The 23706-nt window shown below is 43.8% G+C and overlaps 1 protein-coding gene across 7 annotated transcripts in view; it reads right to left on the reverse strand.

Annotated features, from left to right (window-relative positions):
* The window catches only part of CLIP1 (CAP-Gly domain containing linker protein 1), a 112914-nt gene that overhangs the window by 21486 nt on the left and 67722 nt on the right, over positions 1-23706 (reverse strand). For 4 of the 7 annotated variants that reach the window (XM_072953419.1, XM_072953418.1, XM_072953416.1 and 1 more), the window contains 9 exons: positions 23082-23139; positions 22453-22536; positions 21278-21434; positions 19608-19773; positions 19296-19511; positions 14544-16811; positions 13275-13391; positions 10745-10851; positions 6057-6177 (listed from right to left, as the gene is read on the reverse strand). In XM_072953419.1, the coding sequence (XP_072809520.1) occupies positions 6057-6177; positions 10745-10851; positions 13275-13391; positions 14544-16811; positions 19296-19511; positions 19608-19773; positions 21278-21434; positions 22453-22536; positions 23082-23139 (3294 nt within the window). The remainder of the gene's footprint in view (positions 1-6056; positions 6178-10744; positions 10852-13274; positions 13392-14543; positions 16812-19295; positions 19512-19607; positions 19774-21277; positions 21435-22452; positions 22537-23081; positions 23140-23706) is intronic. The other 3 variants (XM_072953422.1, XM_072953421.1, XM_072953420.1) reach the window with 1 other exon arrangement.

A 23706-nucleotide genomic window follows, 5' to 3' on the forward strand; every position in this document is an offset into this window, starting at 1 on the left:
TTTTCCTTTATATCCCTCCCACTTTATCTGAGACCTTCGATCCTCATCTCCAAGCCACAACTGAAAAACTGGGCACTGCAGTCTACACACCTCTGCAGCCAGAAGACCCGGGGCAAGGATGGGTGTTGCAGTGCGTGGAGGTACAACAGCCACTGAGATGAGAGGATGAAAACTACCCGGTAAGAACAGCAGCCGCGCAGAGAGGAAGAGCAGGGTTCCCTGAGGACGCTCCTGAGCGGCTGGGCCCACCTGGACAACCGGTCTGTGCGCTTATCATCATTTGAGAAAGAAAAACCCACCTGCTCCCACCCACCCATTTACTTAAACCACTCCGTTGGCCATACTAGCCATGGAAAATGACAACTCGCAGTTTCTCCTGCTCTGGTACATCCTGAGTGGTCGAAGAGGGCTTCTAGCTTCAAAGGCTTTTCCTCGACTCTCCCCCAGGCTGCCTGCTCACTTCTTCAGTCTAATTTTCTTCAAACTAGGCTGGGCATGGGAATGGGAAGATGATTTTAGAGTAAAAATTTTCAGGATTTTGTTACTTGCTTTCCTTTCTCTTACCACCATGAACACAGCGTCAAACGGAGTCAAACCACAATTTTGTTTCTTTCCTTGGTTGTCAATTTCAACGTGTACAAGATGAAGTTGACTGGCTTTTCCTGGAGACATTTTTCATAGTCAAAAGTGTGTTCACTCCACTAGGTACTGAGGGAGGTTCTGTGATCCTGCTCCCCTCAGACCTACTTGCCCAGCTAAGTCCTCCCAGCCCAGACTGAAATTTGATGACTGATGATCACTGTTCCAAAATAAAACATGACATACTAAAAACAGCATCCCCTTTCTAAACATTCACATCTGGGAATTCAAGCTTATTTAAAAGGCGGGCGATTACTCGTGGATCAGTTGAGATAAGCCCAGGGTTTTTTTGTAAACTGCACCTGCTACAACCTCTGTCAGGAAGAAATGTTGATGACATGCAGTTATTGACTCATCCGCTATCTGTCCATTTCCACGAGCCAACTGTAACCTCATTTTGCAAATAACCAGGGCGAAAATCAGCCCTGTTCCCACAGTGACAGTTCAGTGTAAGTGCAGCCCTCACAGGGGGGAATGATAAAGCAGACATTTCTAAAGAGTCTCCCCTAAGGTGACTGTTTCTACAGAAGGCTCGAATTATTCTGATTATTTTTAGTATTCTCTATGAGAAGAAACAATGCTCTGTATGGCTTCCATTCATCTCAAAACCACGAGACCCTGCCCGAATTCACACTGTACACACTACCACCCACGCAGAGCAGATGCCCCGCTCGTGTGGCGACCACAACTCCTGCAACAAAGCCACAAACTGGAAGTACGCAGACTTGTGCAACAGAGTAGAAAGAGTGGTCAGAAGGCTCTGCACCCCATTCCATAAAACAGGACCTGAGGGCCTGGCCAAGGAGACACTCCACCCCCCGTTCCTTTCCACTCACTAAACCTGCACACCACGTTCCAGGAGGCCCCTCTCCCACCACCTGTGCGGGGAGAGCCTGGGATGACCACAGACAGTGTTCCCTGAACCAAGGAAGAAAGCGTCTCCCCGGGAGACCAGCGGTGATGGCACTTAGGGTGGGCCCCCAACAGTGAGGACAAGTTCACCAGCGGAGGAAGGGAGAAGAAGACATGCAAAAGCCGGCGCGCGAATGGCAAGCGGCTGGGGAGCGGCGGCAGATGCAGGAGAAACACGAGCAAGTGGTGCAGAGAAGCCAAAGGAGGAGAGCCGGGGATGCGGGTGGCGGTGCCAATGTCCACGGACGGTGGAAGGAAGCCCTGCGCGTGTGCAATCACAGGCAAGTGACAACTCGAGCAAGAGTTATTTCTGAAGTGTACCAGTGGTGACAAAAAGTGGACTGCAGGGGATGGGGAAGAAAATGGGAGGTGAAACATACTTTGGAAGTAAAAAGTTTGGAAGTAAAGATACGGAGAAGATAGGGTTGTGATTGTGGACAGTGTGGCAAGATTGCCAGAACTGCTTTTAAGGAATTGAGGAGGCTTTCCCAACCCACAGAAGACCCAGAGGCACAATCAGAGGTGGTGGCTACAGGCAGGGATGCAGACTTCAGGAGGAATAGGGGGCGGTCTGAATGCAGAGAGAAGACGTGAAGCCCCTGAAGCAAATGGATAAACAAAACGCAGTAGGTCCCTTCAACAAAATACTATTCAGCCAGGAAAAGAAAGAAGTTCTGATACACGCTACGAAATGGATGGACCTTGAAAACATGCTGAGTGAAAGAAGCCAGACACAAGCAGACACGTATTTTGTGGTGCCACTTATATAAAAAACCCAGAATAAGCAAATGTATAGAGATAAACATAGGTTAATGCTTGGCAGGGGCTGGGGTGGGGGAGACTGGGGAGCTTACATGGGCACGGGGTCTCTGGGGTGACGAAGATATTCTGGAACTAGACAGAGGTGACGGCTGCACAGCATTATGAATGTACCAAATGCCACTGAACTGTAAAATGGTTAAAACGGTGCACTTTATGTTATGTGTATCTGAACACACACATGCACAAGCCTGACCCAAAGCAGCATGAAACCAGTCAGGCCATCAAGCTGGAAACATGCGAGTGTGAACAGGCAATGGCAACTATGATGACAATCTCCAGAATCGTCAGTCATCAAGAGAAGGAAAATTAGGGACACTGGCTATTAGGACAAACCGCAGGGAACCGCGGGACGACAGTAGTTTCACATGGTTCAATCTGAGACAGTCTCTTTTAAAAGACAAGGCGCTCTATGTGACATTTCACAAGGATTTCTGTCACTGTTGATGCTGGAGAGATCCAACACTTCTAACCTGACTTTGGAAAGGGGACCTACAGAAACCACTGTTGCTGGAAAGGAGATGTCTGACAGGGCGGACAACTGAGCGCACACTCGTGGGCTGCTCCCCTCTGGCTCGGCTGGCTCCGTTCTAGAGGGCGATGGGCCTTTCAGTGGTTACCATTCTTCTTCACAGGGGTGCATGGGGCCCAGCTGTCAATCACGTCCAACGAGGGCTTCTCGTGAAGCACAGAACCTAGTATCACTATCTTTGGCCAACCAGCCCTGCTCATTGTTAGCCCTCTTTCAGAATTTCCCACAATCCCCTTTTAAGGTGATAGAGAGAATGCTCTACAAAACCAGTCACAGGGACGCACGGATTGTTTTATTTCAACCAGTAACCTCATTTCCAAATGACAAACAGGAAGTGAAGCAGCCCTCTCCTGACAGGGGCTTCTCAAGGAAATCAAAGGCCTCAGCCAGTATTTCTAGCAGAGCCTCCAGATGAGAAACAGATTCTGGGATCCCCTGGGCTTTCTAAGCAAAATAAATACTGGAGGCAGAAAACACAAATACCAAGAACTGAGAGTGCATTTTTATAGTAGTGTTCGACCCCATCGACCCCATTTCCAGCTCAGAGGGTTGTTTTGTTTTTTAAAAATCTTAACAACAACAATTATGAAGTACACAGATGTTAAGCTTTATCCTCAGTAAAGGCCGGCAGAGAGCAAACAGGCTCACAAGGTAGCCGGACACGCGCTCAGACCCCGGCTCCCCCCGCTCCCCCCACAGCCTCGCTCTGTGCCTTTGCAAAGCTGCTTCAGTTTTGAGCCTCACCTTCCTTGTCTACAAAGTAACCTCACTGTCTCGTATATGCGGCCCTGAGCCTGTGCAACCCCGGCAAAGCCGTCTGCTTGGTCAACGGTCAACAGATTCTGGTGCTGCTCAGCAAAGGGGGCAGGGTGGAACCAGGTCCCAGGTCAGTGTTTATCTGTCCCGCGTCAATCCAGTCTCCACTGCCTTCATTTCAGGATGAAACCCTGAATATTTCTATAGTCCTATAATAAAGACTTTCTTTTAAAAAATAGGGTTTCTGCCAGACTCTGTAGTATATTTCTGAACAAAGCTGATCAATAGTTTGGCTCAACTATAGAAAGTAACGAAGTGGAAATCCGTGATTTTACGTAAGCAAGAGGCACTCCAGAGTCTTGGAGATTATTACACAGTAAGAGTAACGGAGCCAGGGAATGAATCCCCCTTCTTTAGACAAGGCTGCTTCTAAGTTGTTTTAAATGGCCGATTCTCTCCACTCTTTTGAAACGTATACATATGTATCAAGGGAAGAGCTACCTGCAGCCTTTCTCGGTGATCAGTACCTCCCTAAAGTCTTTATCACTAAGTGTTAGTTCACGGCCACCTGCTTCTCTCTCCCGCATAAAACACACACAACAGCCCTTCTTTAAAGGTCGCTGTCCTAGCTGCTCCTCTGCAGGAGCAGTTTTATGACACTCCTCAAAGTCACTGATTTTCAAAACATTGGTCACAAAACCTTTTCAAAAGGAAGGTAATTCAAGTCCCAAGGCAAAAGAGAAAGAGCCGGAGGATGGAGAGGAACCCTGAAAACCTCTGCCCAAGAAATAGAGACGCTTCCCTCTTGGTCCTCCCGGTTCTGAAGGACTGAAACAGGAAATGCAATCAACAGCCCAGTTAAGGTCACGGCGCAAGAGGAGAGGCTGGTTTCTGTGTGGTCCCCGCGTGTGTGGAATCCATTCTCTCCACCAAAGACGTTCCATGGGGTGAGAGAAAAGGTGGTGAACAGACTCAGCACTCAGCTGAGATCCTTCCCTTGCAAGTCTTCATGGATCAAGGACGGCAGAGGTCCCCAGGGCTTCAGACGCTCTGGTTTGTGCCAGGAAAAAAGGAACCTCATCTGGTCAAAGGGCATCTGTTTTTCATGACCCTCACTTTCTCACACACTGACCAAAGCAGAGTGTGGCGACCCATTTAAGTCACCCTGCTCGGACTCTCTGCCCCACCCAAATCAGATGACACACATCTCCTGACGCTATTGGCTGAACGAGGCTGAGCGCGGTACTATCTTCTCGGTGCTTCCGTTTCCTGTTTCACACGCGGGGATAATGACTGTGCCATCTCCTAGGATTACTCTGAAGACTGACAGGACAGCTGTCATTTACTTGTGCCTGTCACACAGTACGAGCCTCTAAACCACCACCACCATCATCCTGGAGTCTGCAGAGAGGGGCCGTCTCTCTTGTGAAGGAAGAAAATTGTGGAAAGCCATAATGAGGACCTGAAAGTCTGAAACCAACTTTCCAGAAAGCGCTTTGACCACCAACTGTACGGCATCAACGGATACATAGTACAACTAACCCAAACTACTCCGTCCAAGTGAGAAAATAACGTTTACAAAGTATGCTTGGGGAAAAAATTTTCTTCCCTTGATGTGTAAAAGCAAGAATTAATGACTATATAGGAAAATTCTCTTTAAAATGACATTTTTCGAGCCTCTGCTCTGAAGTCAGATGTGACTAACAGTTTAGCAGTCTGATTCCACCTCTAAAGAATAAAAAGCAGAAGACAGCATTCTTTACAATCGGTCTTGTTTCAGTGTTCTATAAACTTGTCAGAAACCTTTGTAATTTAAATACAGAAGCAAGTAGATTGTGGTTAGGTCATTCCAGGTGTAACACACATTCCATACATCAATGCACACTAGTGCACATATATACACAGTTCCATTAGATGTTTAAAAAAATTTTTTAGTTTAAAGAAAAGCAGAGTTCTATTTAAAAACAGCTGCCAACCCTCACACCAAATCCATTTTCTTGGAATCTGTTTCCTGAAAACCAATTCTCATGAAAGAAAGAAAAAAAAAATCTTAGAGGAAAAAAAAAAATTGAAACCCAAGCAGTAGGGAGAAGATACTGTTCCTTTCCGTTCAAACGCTTTGCTATAAGATCACTGGAGAGAGATCTTATTTTCTACTTGCTTGCAAGTTCCCAGTGGTTTGTTTTTTTTTTAAAGACCTGTCACTCCTGCCCAAATCCCACCGCAGCACACTTGAAAACAAGAAGACACACAACACAGGTGACTTGAAACCCCATCTGAACGACCCCACCACATCCAGCACTTCTCTGAGGAGCCCGCAAGTGCCCTGACCACAGCAGCAGGCACCAGCAGGGCAGAGCCAGGAACACCGCCCCCGCCCCCTCCGAGGCCCACCGACCTTTTGATGACCTGTGACTTCGTCCCTGCTTCTCCCCAGCTCCTCGGCAAGTTTCACGTTCTCTTCTTGCAACGCTGAAAGCTGCTGGGACTTCTGAGCCGCTGCCTGCTTTAGGGTTTCTCTGCAAGGACAGTGAGCACAGGGTTACCATAGAAACAAGACAGGCAAGGAAACTGTGGGAGACGACCAGCTTCACAGCACTGAGGAAAATATATCTGGGTCACGTGCCTGATAAGATGTATAACAAGAGGCAGACTCATCTACAGGCAAGGGGGGCCACATGGCTTTAACCTCAGGAGGACTGCCACCCACAATTATTACATTTTTTTCAATCTAATAAACACTACATCCACCCTCTCGCCACCCACACTTACCCCACTTCTAAACACTCCCCATACAAAAAGCAGTGTCATTAGCAAATAAATGACAAATGAAATGGCCGGCATTTCCCTTATTTTATTAGAAAATGATATTGAAACCAACTACGTTGAAAAAGTGCCACAGCACTCTGTTCTAATTGTATGAGCCTGTAATCTGTTTTTTCCCGGCAGAAGTGAAAATCTAATAGTCCCCCTTGCCAGTATCTGTCAGAATCAAGTGCTGGTGTGAATCTGGGGATACTTCCAGGACAACCAGAGGTGCAATGCCCAAAGGAAATGCAGTTTTCTAATTACATAACAAGTGTTGTATTTTGAGTGTATTCTTTCCATAATGCTAACTTGCTATTAAAAGAAGCAAATAAAAATGTAGCTTGCTAACCTATATCATGAACATCAGCATTTAAAATGTGAACAGGATAAATGTATTCATTAAAAACTCTTCCTGTTATTAAGATTAATCCAAAATATATACCCCAAATTATTATCCTTTACATGCAGATATTCAAAATAGTTTATTTGATCGTTGGATTTTAGTTTTATGCCATAGAAGGTTTTGATGTAATTATGAATTTTAAGTCTGTGCTGGCCATACTCCATTGAGTGAGCTGTCACACATGGCTGGATTTTGCATCAAGTCATCTGGGTTTGAACCATCTGCTGATGCATGAACACATCTATTTTTAACTTCAATTGTCTAATGGGTGGCAGTGCTTGGCGTCTTCAGTTTTCTCGATTTTGAATTCTCCGTGCACCTATTACATACCTACGGAGCTGACCTCACGAAGATACAGGGAAATGTGTCTACATAAAAGTTCTCTTAGCACATTAAATTTGGCGTTTTGCGGAGATGTTTATTTAGCAAGTGAAGAAAACTGGAGAAGGAATTTTAGCCTCAGGTAATTAGTCATTCCAATGCTGAGAGGCTTGGTTTTAACTATGGTTCAAAACATACACACACACACTGTACAGGTTAAGGTTCATCTTCTGGCCAAAGTCCATCAGTTCTTGACAAATCAGAAGACTTTACTTATGACAGAATCATCGTAAGCCAAACCTTTCAGTCCCAGGTGGTCACTGGCTTATCAGGGGCTATTTGGGCTCAGCATTAATGGTTAGTCAGTGAGAGTTTTGTGATACTGTTCTTTCTCTCTCAAAGATTTTCATCCTTTAAAGTTTTTTTAAATCCTTGGTTTAAAGAGCCCATAGTCAGGAAAATTAAAACAAGGAGTCAAGGAAACAGCAAGATGCCCTAAGATTTAAAAAAATGGTATTTGTTCAGTGTTTCAAAACTACAGAATGCTTTCAGGTACATGTTCTCATTTAATCTTCAAAGCCCGAGGAGGCTAATGTTGTCGTCTGTATTTTAAAGATGACAAAACTGAAGCTCAGGGAAGTGAAAAGATATGCCCCAAAACAAGGAAGCTGCAGACCCAAGAGAACCAGAGTCAACACTGGCAGACAGAGCTCAGCGGTGACTCTGATGTACGACGCCTTTCCACCTTCCTTCAGACCAGAGTGGATACATACACGTCACAGAGGGAGCGGGCTCTGACAGCTTAACTGCTGGACATACTCAAAGGAGTCATCCTGAAAACACCTACAAATACATTTCTCACAATTTTTTAAGCTGCGTTTCTTTCTACATAATAAGGTGTCTTGCAACAGAAGACTGTCACAGTTTTAAAACTGAGAGGCAAAATAAACATTGCTAATACCGACTTGCAAACATTCTACTTAGGAATCCATCATAAACCCATTAATTACCTTGCTAAATATATTACAGATTTATTACTGTGCCAGGTGAGTAATTAAAGGCAAAAATTAAATGGCTTGTATCATTTTCCCTGAGATTCAAAATTACACACCAGAGAAAAAACATCTTATTCTCTCTCTCCAACTAAAAATAGGAGCTGGCTAACCAAAATCAAGAGTTTTCCTAAAACTAGTTCAGTAAATAGCATAGAGGAAAAAGAACATTTAGTTACAAGTGCTGGGTGTCCAGGGCCCAGGATAAGATTCTATAGGAGGTGGGTCTCTTTAGAACTCCTGCCTGTGTCCCTTTTTCTTCAGGAACTGCAGTTTGCCTGCCAGGTGAAGAGGAACACCCCAAAAGCTCTAGAGGACGTGAAGATCCCGGATATGCGCTGAGCCGTAGAGAAACCAACAGCTGTGCAGCTTCGAGCACCGGGGAACAAGACTAAGGAACAGTAGAATGACTGCTTTTCTTCATTTTTATTTTGAGAAGCACTGTTCTCATTATGTAGCACATTTCTATCAGATGGTCCCTGAAATGTGGCCAAGTCTAGGGCAGGGGACAGTGAGTCACTGGGGGCAGCCTACTCCTCACACCTCCCTCCAGCAGTTTCCCACGACGTCACCGCTGTGTTTCCCACTGCCCCTCCCTCCTGCTAAGAATGGCGGCCACGTTGCGCCGAGTTACCAGCACAGGACGGGATGCTCTCGGGTCTGGCGGGCCAGAGAAAAGGCTGACAGTCAAAAGCAGCCCAGGCTCTGTCTGCCCTGTGGTCTGGGTCCTCCTTGCCCGGACCACTGCCCGCAGTTGGAGCTCTGGGAGGCAGCACGAGGCAGGAGGCAGGCCCGGGTCAGAGGGCCAGCAGCGTGGCCTGCGATTTTGCTCCCGATCCCTTGTGCCCACAGGCATGAGGCTAAGCGTTTATTATTCAGTGGGATCGTCAAAGAAAGGTGCACAAGAACAGCTTCTCTCTTGGTAGAGGTGAAACCACCCCATGCCATCTGGGGGTAGGTGACATGACAGAAAGACTGGGTGAGGATTACACAGCAGACCAAGGTCATGCCCATTACAGGAGACTCCTAGGAAGTGGTGCAGGAAAGAGGAGTGTTCTCTGACTCCCACGAGCCCTCGGCTTGGTCCCTCTGGCCCTGCCCCTCCGTCACCTAGCACGGCCCAGAGAGCCCAGAGGCGGGACTCTGGCAGAGGGAGGCTGGTGAGGGACTCTTCTCCTGCCGCTCAGATCCTCCCTCACCAGCTGCCTGTGTGACACAAATGAACCCAAGTCAACGTGCTGCTCTGAACACTCCAGGTTAGCACAACTGCTGTGTCAAGTGGCGGGGGGACCCTACACTACAGCTGAACCCACCCTCTCCGAATTGATCTGACTTCTCTTTGTGTGATTTGGCTTTGACAGACCAGGAGATTTCAGCCTCCCCTGGTGGCCACCACAACTGTAAATGTGTATGTCTGTGTAAGCGCAGCTGCTGGGAGCTGTCTGAACGTCACCTAGGGAAGTATCACTAAGACCGAGGAAAGGACCCATCGTCCACCTCGTGAGCTGTCCATCTCCTCAGATGAGCAGCGCAGATGTTTACTTCTAGGAGGATTTTAAGAACTGTCAGAAGAACTAGACATAATATACACTAATTTAATCCAAGCCTGATCAACAAACAGAACTGGGGATAGACTTGGGAACAGCAGCTTGGAGCTGATGCTTTTGTGTTTGAAGCTCGTCTGTTTGATCAAACCTGGAAATAAATAATACAAATCCCTGAAGGGCAGGGTCTCCATGGTTTTTGTACCTTTGTACCTTTCCCGGTTTAACTATACCTAAGGCAAAGGACATACTCAAATGTTCACCAGATCAACTGGCTTTACATTTTTAGGTTCACACATAGATGATACAGTGGAGTTCTCAGAACAGAGAAGCAAAATGAAATCTACTCTGTGACTCTCATTGAAAATGCCAGATAAATGACCATCTGCAATAATTGTAAGAACCAAATTTGAAAGGACGTCTTGACAAAGGAAATGTGGGCAGCCTGTCTGCCTGAAATCTGGGTAGCAGACTGACGGGTAAACCTTGATGAGGAAAAAGAGTCTTCCAAAATTCTGCTCATTTAATTTCATGTCGGAAGGCTTGATCACTCTTAAAATCAAGATTATTGATAATCTTGAAAGTACATGCTTTTTCCCTAGAGGGGTTTGAGGGATTTACGAATAGAGGGTCTAATGTTTCTTAACGTTGAGATTAGCTACCACGGGAACACACGACTTTAAAAAACTGATTCCACTTGTATTTTCGTAAGGCTTTAAGAAGTCACGTTTGGATTCCAAATGTCCTAACTCATGAGCCAGCACACATTTCATTTTGATCCTGTAATTGAGCTATAGTTCCGACTTCTCAGGTTTGCAACAGCCTTTGCGGGGCAGGAGGGTGACTTTTAAGCTTGACTTCACGTATCTGCCAAGCACCTTTAAAATAATTAGCACTGTTCTCACTTTTGCAATTTTAAATACGTTCCCACAATTTCTCTCAAAGGAGGTAAACTTACATTTCTTTCCTGAATTCTTCCATTTTTTGATTCTCTACCGTCAGAAGTTCTTTTGATTTGTTCAGCTCTTCCACATTTTTCAAGTTGTTTTCTTTAAGTGTATCCAACTTAAAGACCAAGAGAAAAGAGCTTGATGAAATTATTTCATTTTCCAATGACATGACTGGATAGACAAATCATTCATGAAAACGTACATTAGAAAGGTAGGTGAAATTAGTCACTTGCAAAAAAAAAATAAGAGGGTCACCTGGGTGAAGAGAGTACAAATGATCAGGTCTATTATAAGCTGCAACCTCCCCCTTACATTTAGTCAGACATTTCCTGTACAGCTGGCCAAAATGTCAAACTAAATTGCCATGTAAATTAAAGCAAACTTTTTTTTTCACCTTGGGTACAGTTCTCAATATTTATCACTGAATTTGAGATGTATGTATGATCCATCTTTAAAAAAAAGAAAGAAACTGCAAAGGCATGATATCCACAAGGATTAACTCTGTAATGAAAACAAACCCCTCTCGTTCCCCACAGATTCGTGATTTAGGAAATGATGTTTTTCAGTGCCGTACCACACTTATATAGCCCTCATTACAAAAATTATTGGAATATTTGTGTATGGGAAAAGATTTAGTTATTCATCTGAATTTCAGCCTGAAAAGGAAAAAGTCATGTGGTGAGACTGAAAAGCACTCACTAACAGTCAGTCCCATCACCTGCCTGTGGGGGACGCAGCCAGCACAGGGCCCGACATGCTGCTGAAAGGAGTGGGGACATGACCAACCACAGGCTCTGGCAGGCGGCTGGAGCTCTAGGTGCTCCCAGGCGGGGAGCTCGTTATGGGGGATCCACCACCCAAGGTGGGCTCCTCGGGCGGCGCTGGCTTCCGAGGACTTGTGTAGTTATCCCCTGTGGCCAAAGATACTTCTGCCACATCACACGCTCCCAAGTCAGGAGTCCTAGAGAGTGTCCTGTTAGTTTTAACACCACCATCTTCCTTTAATGCCCTCTAGCATTCCAGACTCATGGAACAAAAAAATCCCAAAATATCACAGTGGGTCCAAAAAATGATTCACCCAGTCTTGTTTTCTAGACCCACTGTGATAGATGGGACACCAAGGGGCATGTCAGGGAAGCCCACCTTTCTCCCTTCAAAGGCTGAATCTATCGTCAAAGGTTAGAGACATTATCTAAAATTTTCTCATTTACTTTAGTTTCTAATTTTGATTATCATCTATGGTTTTTTAACGCTTTTATGTTTTCAGCTTGTCTTCTGCTCTTAGGACAATCAGCTCCATAAATGCACTCCCTTCTGCGTCAAGTTTTATTTACCCAATAATTGTCTCAAAACGTTCATGTCTTTCTGGATTTCAATCTTTGACCTCCCGCAATAAGAAGGCCTGATGTTTACAGTAGCCACTCAGTGTGGCTGCCTTCCCTTCCTTTAATTCCTTAATGTCTTACCTATCACTTTAAAAAGCATCTGAGGGGTGGTAGAGGGTGGGAAGGGATAGACTGGGATTTCAAAATTGTAGAATAGATAAACAAGACTACACTGTATAGCACAGGGAAATATACACAAAATGTTATGATAAATCACAGAGAAAAAAAGTGACAATGAGTGTGTATATGTCCATGAATGACTGAAAAATTGTGCTGAACACTGGAATTTGACACAATACTGTAAAATGATTATGAATCAATAAAAAATGTAAAAAAAAAACATATAATGTAAAAGCATCTGAAAAGAAAAAAATATATATATGTACAACTGAATTACTTGGCTGTACACCTGAAACTAACATTGTAAATCAACACTTTAATAAAAGAATTGTTTTTTAAATGGTAAAAAAAAAAAAATTAAAAAATAAAAAGCATCTGAAGTTCTGCAGAACTTCATGTAACTATTTTGGCGAAGCAATCTGCTCGGGGTTTACAGAACAGCTTTCCAAAGAAAGAAAGGGTTGGTATGAGTTGGGAGGGGGAGGGGGACGTCAAAGAAGGGTGCAAGAATGAGAAATGCTACTTTTGGACAGAATCAAAATTATCTTGACGCTACAAACTTGTCTGAAACTCAGAAGTGACTGATTCAAATGACTGTAAAGGGAAACAGTACTGAATTAGGCCAAGAGAAGGCCTATGTCAAACTCAGGGTTGAGGGATGGAGTTCAGTAGCTCAAAGCTGGGAGACAGTTGAGGAAAAAATTACGTTAATTTAGGATAAAAAAATATAAAAGCTAGAGAATGTGCTCAGTACCTCTTCTCATTAGTTCTATCACTGAAAAATTATCATAGAAAAGCCACGCTATTAGGGGTTCCTCCTCATTCTTTAAAGGTTGACCCTACTAAGTAAGCAGTGGAGTAGTACACTTTATTAAACATTATCACGGTCCTGGTGTACATTCCACTCCACTAACATCGATCAAACCTGTGGAAGGCCACACTTCAAAAAACAAACAATCCTGAGTTAGTGACCAAACATTCCATGAAGTCGATAAGCTGTCCTCTGTACAAAAAGCCACTTAAATCTGATTACTTCATTCTGCAGTTTTTCATTTGTTTGCTTGGAATCCTCCAAGGAGGCCAGAGTCTCGGTCTTCTCTTTGGTCATCTGTTCCATTATCTGCATGGCATCCTCTGCTGTTTGAGCAGCCTAAATACAAGAAAGCACTGTGAGAAACGAAGGCACCCCTTGCCGACCCGGTGAGGCGACTGACGCTCAGGCCGAGCTGCCCAGCAGGGCTCAGGGTCTGTGTGGTTAAAGGAAGCACACAGAGAGGGTGACCCAGTCACCAACCTGCGCCAGACAGACAGACCAGCACATCAAAGGTCTTGACTCCAAACCAGAACAAAGTCACAGACCCCCAGTGCCATTCTTCAACAAGCCAATTGTAATATGCAATCTGTGTATTTTCAGACCCCTCTAAGCCAACATCTCCCAAGTTTCAACTACAGTGACTAGTGCACCGTTCTGACTTATGTTTGAGTGACAAGAAAGAGTAACATCTTTGTGTGGTCGAATTTTTCCCTTACTCATATTTACTGTTGTATGTTTAAAATACTATTCTTCCTCATTTCAAATTCGGGGCTTCTGAGATCACTCGGAATTTAGGTTGAGAATTTTTCAAATAAAAATAAAATTTGGGCAATTACAGTGCAAGTCTCGAGTGTTTAATGCGAAGCAACGGATGGCAAAGTCTATGAAAAGCTGCAGGTTATGAACAAAAGCATGGCTGTGAATAAAAAAGATAATACGCATATGAAAAAAATCCTTAGCTGATAAAGTTTTCGAAGAAATCGTAAAAGTGAATTAACGTCTTTTTAGGCACTTGCTTACAATTTCACATGGCCTCTAAAGCTGATGGGAATTCCGCCTTTACGCCTTCCCGGTTACCAGCTGTGGAGACCTCCCTGGACTCTTCCAGCGTCAAATGAACAGACACAATGAAGCAGTTAAAGGCCATGTAGAAAATACTATGTTTCAAAATGTGCCCATTTTACCACTTTTCTTAAACCTTTGAGAACCACAGTTGACCTCTGTCAAAAAAATTTCTCCCTCAATTAAAAAAATACATCGTTTTTATTCACAGTTTGTAATTTTTTCCTAATGGAGAGAGAGACTACAATTAGACATTTAGTAAAGAGCTGCCTTTTTCAGGTGGTAACCAAACAGCCTGCAACATCTAAGCAAGTGACTACACGGGGTGGGGTTCCTTCAGTGGGAATGAAGACACATCCCTCGGCCACTACAGGGTTAGTACACAGTGTTAGTCGAGGTGCTCCGGACTCGAACCTCCCCCTTTACCGTAAATGACTGCAGCGTCTCGAGCTCCCTAATTTTAAGAGTGAGCTTGCTCTTGTCTTTCCTCAAAATACGGTTTTCATTCTGAGACTCTAGGAGATTGGCTGAGATATGGCTGTTGGTTTTGGCCAGCTGGCTAATCTCTTTCTGAAGGATGAAGTAGCTCTCGGCCAGCTTCTCCTTCTCTTTCAAGAGTTCGTCCTTTCTCAGCATCATCTCTCTTTTCTCGGCCAGGAGGTTCTTGTTGTCCTGCACCACCTTGGCTCGCTCGGCCAGGGTCACCTCGTGGTTCAGCCGCAGGTCATCCAAGATCTTGGTGAGGTAGCTGTGCAGCTCCTGCAGCTCCAACTTGGACTTGGACAAGGTGGCAAAGTCGCTCTTCAGAGCCTCTATGTTGGCAGCAAGCTGAGCCGTCTCTGCACTCAAGAGTTCCTTTTCCTTAATGATCTCCGCCACTTTTTCCTCTGATTTGGTCTTGTCTTGGATGAGCACAAAGTTTTCAGACTGGAGCTCCTTCATGCACACTCTGAGCTGTTCCACCTCCTGCTCCAGGAGCACCATTTGCCCGTGGAGTTTGTTGCTTTCATACAAGGACGACTCTTTGTCCTGTGCTCTGGCTTCTTTCTCCAGGATGAGGGACTGCTGCACTGTGTGCACCTCCTCGTTCAGCTTCTGACACTCTTCCTGCAGGTTCAACCCATCCCTCAGCAAGATGTTCTTTTCAGAACAGCAAGCCTTCAGTTCAGCATCCAAACTCTCCTTGGCCTGCAATACGTTAGTGTGTTGTTTTTCTAGGATCTTTTTGGCATTCTGAGCCTCTTTCAGCATCAGAGAGAGATCACACTTGGTGGCTGTGAGCTCTTGGTTTTCCTTCTTTCTCTCCTGAAGCTCTTTCTTCAGAGCATCAAGATTACTGAGCAGTTTCATCTTCTCGTGCACGATGATTCTTCTGTTTGCAGACTCCTGATCATATTTCTTTTTAAGGTCTCCTATGGCTTTGATGGAATTCTCCCTTTCTGCAAGTAAATCCCCGTTTTGCATTTCCAGCACAGATTTTTCCCTCAAGAGACTATCATGCTGCTTTTTGAGCTTAACGATTTTCTGACAAGCCACCTCCTTCTCAGAAGTTAGGAAAGCGATCTTCTCACTCAGGTTTGTCTCCACGTGGGCAGCCTCTTCTGTGCACTTGTTGAGCTTTTCAGTGATGAGCCTATTCTCACTCAGAAGTTCTTCATTTTCCGCCAAGAGCCTTCTCTCAGACGAGGCCAAGGCTTCTTTTTCGTGCAAAAGCTGGATGCACTCGGAGTCTGTGATCTCCCGACTGGCCTTAATTTCTTCCAGCAGCTTTGTGAGGCTTGTGTTTGTGGCCTGAAGCTGCATCGTCTCCAGCTCGGCCTTCCTCAGAGCTTTGCTGGCCTCATCCAGCTGTGCACGGAGCTCATGGGCTTCCGTGCTGAGCAGATGTTTGACCTGGAGGGCGGCCTCCAGGCTGGCATTCCGTTTGTCCTGATCTTGAAGCAGCATGTCCTTCTCAAACTGCAGATCTTTGCTGTTTTGAAGAAGCCGGTCTCTTTCCACCTGTAAGGCTACACACATGTTATCAAGAGCTGACTGCTTCTCTAAAGCTGATTTTTTCTCAGTTGTGAGGTCTTCAATCTCCTGCACCAAGGTTTTCTGGTCTTTGACTAGCTCCTCATAAGAGCTCTGAAGCTTCTGAATAATTTCATCTTTATCTTTAGCCAAGGCCAGGTTTTCAGTAACAAGCTTCTTGATACGGTCCTCCAGGTGATCTTTTTCTTCCTGACTCTTCTTAGACTCAGCAATCAGAAAATCCTTGCTGAACTGGAGTTCCTCTATGAGTGCCTGCAAGCTTGCTTTGGAAGCTTGCAGAGAGTCATTTTCCATGTTTATCTTCAAGAGTTCTTCCTGTGCAATGTTGACCTCGCTAAGTAATTTTTCTCTCTCAACAGCCAAAGCTGCTTTATCGAGCTGTTCCTGCTGATAAAGCTTTTTGGCATCTTGCTTTTCTTCTAAGACTTTCTCCTTTTCTAAATTAAGAGTTTCGTTTACTGACCACAGTTTCTGTTGGTCTTCCTGAAGTAAAGTTATTTTGGCCTCCACCTCTACAAGCTTCGACAAAAGTGAACCTTTTTCTAACTTTAATGCATTTCCCTCCTGTGCAAGAAGCTGCTTCTCTGATTTCAGACCCCTCAGCTCTTCTGACATTAGTTCAATTTCCTTTTTGGCTGAGGTTAATAAATAAGTTAGCGACTACAGAAACAAAAGGAGGAAAGAATGGAAACAAAATGAAATCAAGCAGACAAATGCAAGCCCAGATAACTTAATGTAACCTAAATCATTAAAGTTTAAAACATTTTTACAATAAATGTCACAGAAACTATCTGGATAACAGGGGAAAGAAACCAGATGAACAGAGCCCATAAAAGGGAAATGCAAAGCAAGTCTAGCTTCGCAGAGTGCTGACATATCTATTAGTTTATTTTCTCTTTGAAACAACTTTTGAAATATTACTGACAACCACCTAGAAGATAAAAACAGTAGCTTGATCTTGACATCGGGGCCTAAGATTCTTTTTTGCCATTCCAATTATCCAATTATTTCTATCACTGAAAGGATTTAATAGAAGGATTTTTAAAAACACAATCCAGGAATAGGGTAGGGTCTAGCTCAGTGGTAGAGTGCATGCTTAGCATGCACAAGGTCCTGGGTTCAATCCCCAGTAACTCCATTTTAAAAAATGAAATTAAAAAAAAAAATCAAATTGAAAAAAATCCAAAGGACTACAAAAAGTGAGTATATTTTAACCAAAAAAGGGGAGGAAGAGTGAGGGAAAACAAACCATTGCTTTTCACACTAACTGCAGAAGCTTATTTACTAAAGGACCTGGCCTGAAACTGATTTAGTCCCAATATTACATGTAACTTATTAAAAATAGACTAATTTGCTAGGCTTTGGTGACTAAAATAAATAGGTTTTTTAAAAATGTACTGGTTTATAAAACAATTTGACCACAGTGTCTCTACTAACACTGCCCAGAACTTTCTGCAGTGATGAAAATACACTTTATCAGCACCATCCATTATAGTACCACCAGCCACACGTGTGGCTAGTGAGCACTTGCAGTGTGGTGAGTGCGACTGAGAAGATGAATTTATAATTGTACTAGTGTTTAACCAATTTAAATTTAAATGGCCACATGTGGCTGGTGGCTACTGTACTGGACTCACTGGATCTTTAACTAGGAAAAACATAAGCACTGTAGGCTCCATGAACCTCCTGAAATTTCATATAAAACTGTTGAGTGCAGCTACAAACACTCCTGGAAAAACATCTTAAGGTTTCATCAGATTCTCAAAAGAGTTTGTGAGCCACTATTGTTGACAAACATTGAAATCCACAGAAATCATATAACCAGACAACTTTAGAGGGAGAACAATCCTGGCATTTTAACCAAATGACCCCTGTAAACAAACAAACAAACAAACAAAAAACCCCAACAAACAAAATTAATGAGACCTTACACAAACTACTAGAACGCTGTGGTTTGGTCAGGCTGTAACATTTTAAGGGAAACACTAAAAAACAGGGGTCTGTCCAGATAAAGGGAACCACAAAGACAAAAAGTCTGGAAATTGTATCCAGGGTAAAATGTAAGAACTGGAGATATTTCATAGGGAAAAGAGAAAGCCTTGTCGGCCAGAAGAGTCAAAAATTTAGGAGGCATCTTACACATGACATATACTATGTCGTGCCCCACTTAATTAACGAGCTTTAAATGGTGTCTATCTCAAGGGCTACGTATGCTCTTTCATACTTTCTTTCTACTAAGCTCCTATATACAGGAACATTTCTCTGACACATTAAAAATTAAGACAGGAGGCGAGGAGGGTATAACTCAAGCAGTAGAGTGCGTGCTTAGCATGCACAAGGTCCTGGGTTCAATCCCCAGTGCCTCCTCTAAAACTAGATAAGCCTAATTATCTACCCCCACCGCCAATAAATAAATAAATCTAAAGACAAGCATTTGCTTTTCTTTGAGCAAGTTAAATAGTAATTGGAGGGTTGAACTTCATTAAGCAAATGGAGTCAAAAAACATATTAGGACACTGATAAGATCCTGACACCATGAACTGAAATCCAATATATCAAGTTCTACTCTATTTCACAGTAGGATGTTTTCTCACCGTTTCCTGTTAATAAGCCTCCCAGTGCCTTCCTGGGGACACTAAAAGCCCTCTACGGCATTCTCCCTTCTCATCTTCCCTCAAAGCGCTCTGGTCCTACCACCAGGCTCCGTGCCCTGCCCACTTGCTTCACTTGGCCTCTGCCTCTTGCTTGTCTGCAAGACGTCTCTCCGATCCCTGGTGCAAGGTGGCAGTAAGATGGCCAAGACTAGAGGAACATGCTTTCCTACAACAAAGAGTCTCTTGCAACCAGGCAGACAGAGCTCCAGCAACAGGAGACTCTCCGTGACAGCTGGGGAGCGAGCAGCGCAGGGGGTGGCGGCTACACAGTGCGTCCAGAGGAAGGACCTGCAGCCGTCACCGCCTGAGAAGGGACAGCGGCTGGGACAAAGCACCGGAAGCCACAGGAAAGCGTTCACCATCCCGCCATGCACGCTGGAGATCAGCGTTTGCCAAGGCCAACTTAACCCATCCCGTTTGCTGCTGCCCCCCAAGCACCCTCGCAGCCGCGATGCCAACGGCGACACAACGTGCTTCTCCCGGGACGTACTCTGGCTTTGTCGGCTTGCTTTCTCAGCTCCTCCACCTCCTGCAGCAAGGCGCTGTTCTCCTCCTGCGCGGCCTTCAGCCGCTCCTCCGTGTCCAACAGCACCTTCCTGAGGTTCTGCAGGACTTCGTCATGCTTGGCCTTTGTCTCAGAACTGGCTTCTTCATACCTGGCTTTCAGATCTTGACACTGGTTGTGGCTCACTTCCACCTTCTTTTCCTGCAGGAACCGCAAGCGAGGAGTCAGTCACCAAGCCACATCCACCCTGCCCCTCACCTCCCCGCCAGCAAATGGTCCCCCTGATCCTCTCCTTACCAGGTCCGACAATTTTTTCAGGAGTTCTTTCTTCTCTTCTTCGTGCTTTTTAGCTGCTTCTTGCTGGCTCTGCTCAGCCTTGAGAGTTACCTCCCCAATACTTTTCTGCAGAAAACTTGCATTTTCATTAGCCTTTGTAAGTTTTAGCTGTAATTCCTCTACATTCCTAGAACAAGTTTCAAGACAACGTGTCAGATGTTTCGAGAGTGCTTTAAATTCTAAAGTTATACTTTAAAAGATACTATTAATAATTGTATTAATGATTTAAAATGTTATGAGTAATTAATAACATCTGAAATAAGCAAAAAAAAAAAAAGACTTGTCCTGAAGAATAATTTTAACAATTGTGGTGGTTATAAATACATTACCTAGAGTAACAACTACTGTAATTGCCAAGGTTTATTATTTTTTGTCAAGAGAGAAATAAGGAAAAGTGAGTGAAAAGTAAACCTACCAGAGGAAATAAATCTTTAGAAAGGTTTCAAAATTTTAGCAGACTAGATTATCAAAGGTTTGGTGCGGCTTGAGATCAGAAGATACAAAAATGACATTAAATAATTCCAAGTTCCAGCTTAAAGATAACCATGGGGTCAGATAAAGATGTACAGAAAATGACGCCATGAACTGGAGAACAGGCTACCTAGTGGACCGGAGAACAGGAGGGAAACTTCGAGGGGACCTCTGTATTTTACACCTACAGAGGTGGAGCGTCTCAAAGGCTCTGTGCCCCAGCCACCCGTGCAGCTCACCTGCCTCACAGCAAGTCTGATCTGAGTTCCCCACCCCAGGCCCAGGGGCCCACCACCCACCAGCGCCGGACTGCACGTGGGCGCACGGCTAGGTGCAAACACCACTCGGCCGAGCAGTAACACTTTCAGAATCAGAAGTCTAACGGGGCTAACGTGTCCTCTAGAAGTTTCTGCCTTATAAAACATTCAATTTTTTTATATGGCAGCTGTGAAAAGAAAAAAAAAAATCAAAGCAACGAGAGCCTGAGAATAAAGACAAAAACAGAGATTGAGATAAAAGAAGCTTTCGCACGGAGGAAGTACCCTGCAGTGATAACAAGCCGCTAGGCTCCGGGACCAGGCTGCCGAGATCCGAGACCTCCGGCAAGCTGCTTGGCTTCATTCAGCCTCAACTTCTTTTCCTTTAAAATGGGAACAATGATACACTAACCTCACAGGATTATTATGAGAATGAGAAAATATACTCCAGAAAATACAGAAAGCTGCTAGCATAGCACATGGCGCACAGTCAGCCCTTAATAACAAATGTTACCTATTATTATACTGAAATAGGTTAAAAACATTTTTAACTGCCTGTAAAAGATGTTACTGCCATCGGTAAACCACTACCTTTTCTTTACAAGTCACCAAAAAGTCTACAATACTGTTCTCTTTAGAAGGCTAAATAGTTCATTCAAGGATATAGTGAGATAATAAGAGGAAGGAAGGGAGACAGGCAACTTTTAAAACACAACAATCCTGACTACATGGAGAATACAGCCAATATTTTGCAGTAACTGTAACTGGAAAGTAACCTTTAAAAATTGCAGAAAATTTAAAATTAAAAAAAAAAACAATCCTGAAGAGTTCAGGTCCCCTCCATCCAGACGTTGCTTCAGAGCCTAACCCAAAGCACACACTCTTATTTACGTTCATACCTACCTTTCTTTCAGACGTAATTCGTCATTCATTTTTGTCAGCTGAGAAGAATTATCTCCCGACATTTTCATTATTTCTGCAATATCGTTTTCCAACTTTTCCTTTGCCTTTATCAACTGCTCTTCTCTTTCATCTCTCTCTCTAAATTTTTCCTCCATATCTGAATACATGTAGAAAAAAGTTGCACTGTTGTGTTATAATTAATAAAAATGCATTGATTACATCCTGTGTGCCAAGCCTTGCTCTGGGAATATTTGCATACAGCAGCCCCTCCCCTCATGCAAATTATATTCTAGCAAAGCAGACAGACAATAGACAAGATAAACATGGAAAATAAATCATGTAATAGACAGCGGTAAGTGCTAAGAGGAAAAAAAATACAAGCAGAGAAAGGAGCTAGGAAGGAGTTGGGGAGGTTAAAATCTTGATAAGAGTCTCTTGGAGATGGTGATGTTTAAGTATAATCCTGAGGGAAGTGAGGTAAGAGGAATGCAGGCAAGTGTAAAGGCCCTGAGGCAGGAACATGCTTGACAATCAAGTGTCAGCAAGGAAGCCGATATAGCTTTACTGGAAAGAACAAGGGGATAAGAGTACAGGATAAAATCAGAGTGATAACAGGCCCCGATGATGGTAGGGACCACAGCTTTTAGTCTGAGGGAGATGGGGGCCACTGGGCCATCTTGAGCAACATGGTCAGACCTAATGAAAGTATTACTCCGGCTGCTGTGCTGAGAATGGACTGAAGGGCAAGAGCAGAAGTGGCTGTTACCAGCTGTTACAGTAGCTCAGATTAAAGATGATGGTTTGGAGAAAGGAGGGCAAAGTGTGTGCCTAGCATGCATGAGGTCCTGGGTTCAATTCCTGGTACCACTATTAAATAAATAAAACCTAATAATCCCCTATTTAAAAAAAAAACATCAAAGATGACTGTTGGCTTGAATCAAGGGTAGCAGTGGGAGTGGTGAGAGGTGATGGATGCTGACTTGCAGGGAAACAAGGCAGAGAGAATTTGCTGACGCGTACAGACCTCCAACAAGTCTTTTACCACAATGTAACACAACAGCGAGTGAAGAATTTATGCCTGAATAGTAGAGATGTTACTGTGAAGTACTACAGGGATCGCAAATCCCAGGAAGCCTCCTATATTTAATGTTAATAGTAACCAGACGTCTTCTTACCTGTTAAATTTTCTCTCAACTTCTCCAATTCAGAAGACAACTCATTAAACTGTTCCTCTTTTTGGTGTAATTTACTTACAGTCTCTATTTGGGATAAAGTTAAAAGTTTAGTATATTTCACAGTTAACAAACCACCTACAGCTTGGCTGTCTTACAACCAAATCGAGTCATATGCTTGAGATTGGGGGTCACAGGAACACTAAAGAGTCTCGTTACAGATCAAACAGATCACTGTACAGGGAACCTAAGGAAGGAAGTGAGCTGCTCTCTCTTGCCTCCCCAAATCTGCAGATGAGGCACTAGGCAACCCTTTTCCTGGAATCTCTTTCCTACTTCCACTTAAAACTCAATAAAGCTACCAAAGACGTAAGCTTAAGTAAGATAATGCTTTTCCCAAGTATACTTACATTTTAATATGGAAAAAGCTTTAAGTCAAAAGAATGAAGAATTAATGGGAGTTTGAGGCTTCAGGAAGCCAATGGAATCCAGCACTACTGGGCAGTGTGGAAACTTTCAGGAGAGTGAAATTAGACCACAGGCAGCATCTGTCTTACATAACGCCAGAGGCCAGCTCCAGTCTGAGAACATGACATTCTCTAAAGTGAGCTGCTCACTTCAGTAAGACGTACCTTGCACGCTTCTCTGAACAGAGACTGCCTCTTCTGAAGCATCAGCAAACTTTTCTTTCTAAAGAAAGAGAATTGGATATTCAGAATAGAAAGATCTCAAATTATAAAAAGTTTCAATAAGTACAACATTATCTACTTTTTGTTGCTGGTTTCATTTCATTAAAATGATCTTATGCTTAAAATATGCAAGTATCAATTACTACCATACATATACTGTCCACGTATACACACGAGTGAAGGAGATCCGCACATGTGTGTGCATGTCTAGCTCTGCACGTGTATCTGCACACACGTGTGATGAGCATGCATACTTATATAAATATATGCGTGTGTATACACGTGTGGTGTCACGTGTATGTTTTTTCTTCATGTTGCTACCCTCAAGCAGCAGAACTTCCCTTCAGAAATCTGCCTGAGGCAGTGAGCAGTTCTGAAATGTTTTACACCTAAGAATAACTGGAACTTAGTATCTTGAAACTGGATTTGCGTCCACTACTTAAAACCGAAAAGTCTCTTGCTCACCTACTATACTATCTAAGCATGACAGGGGGCCAGGATAAAATCACTCTCCTGATTTTCCTGAGACGAACTTTGAGCTAGATACACCAAGAGAATTTTTAAACGA

The sequence above is a fragment of the Vicugna pacos genome, chromosome 32 (assembly GCF_048564905.1).
Source record: "Vicugna pacos chromosome 32, VicPac4, whole genome shotgun sequence".
Lineage (NCBI taxonomy): Eukaryota > Metazoa > Chordata > Mammalia > Artiodactyla > Camelidae > Vicugna > Vicugna pacos.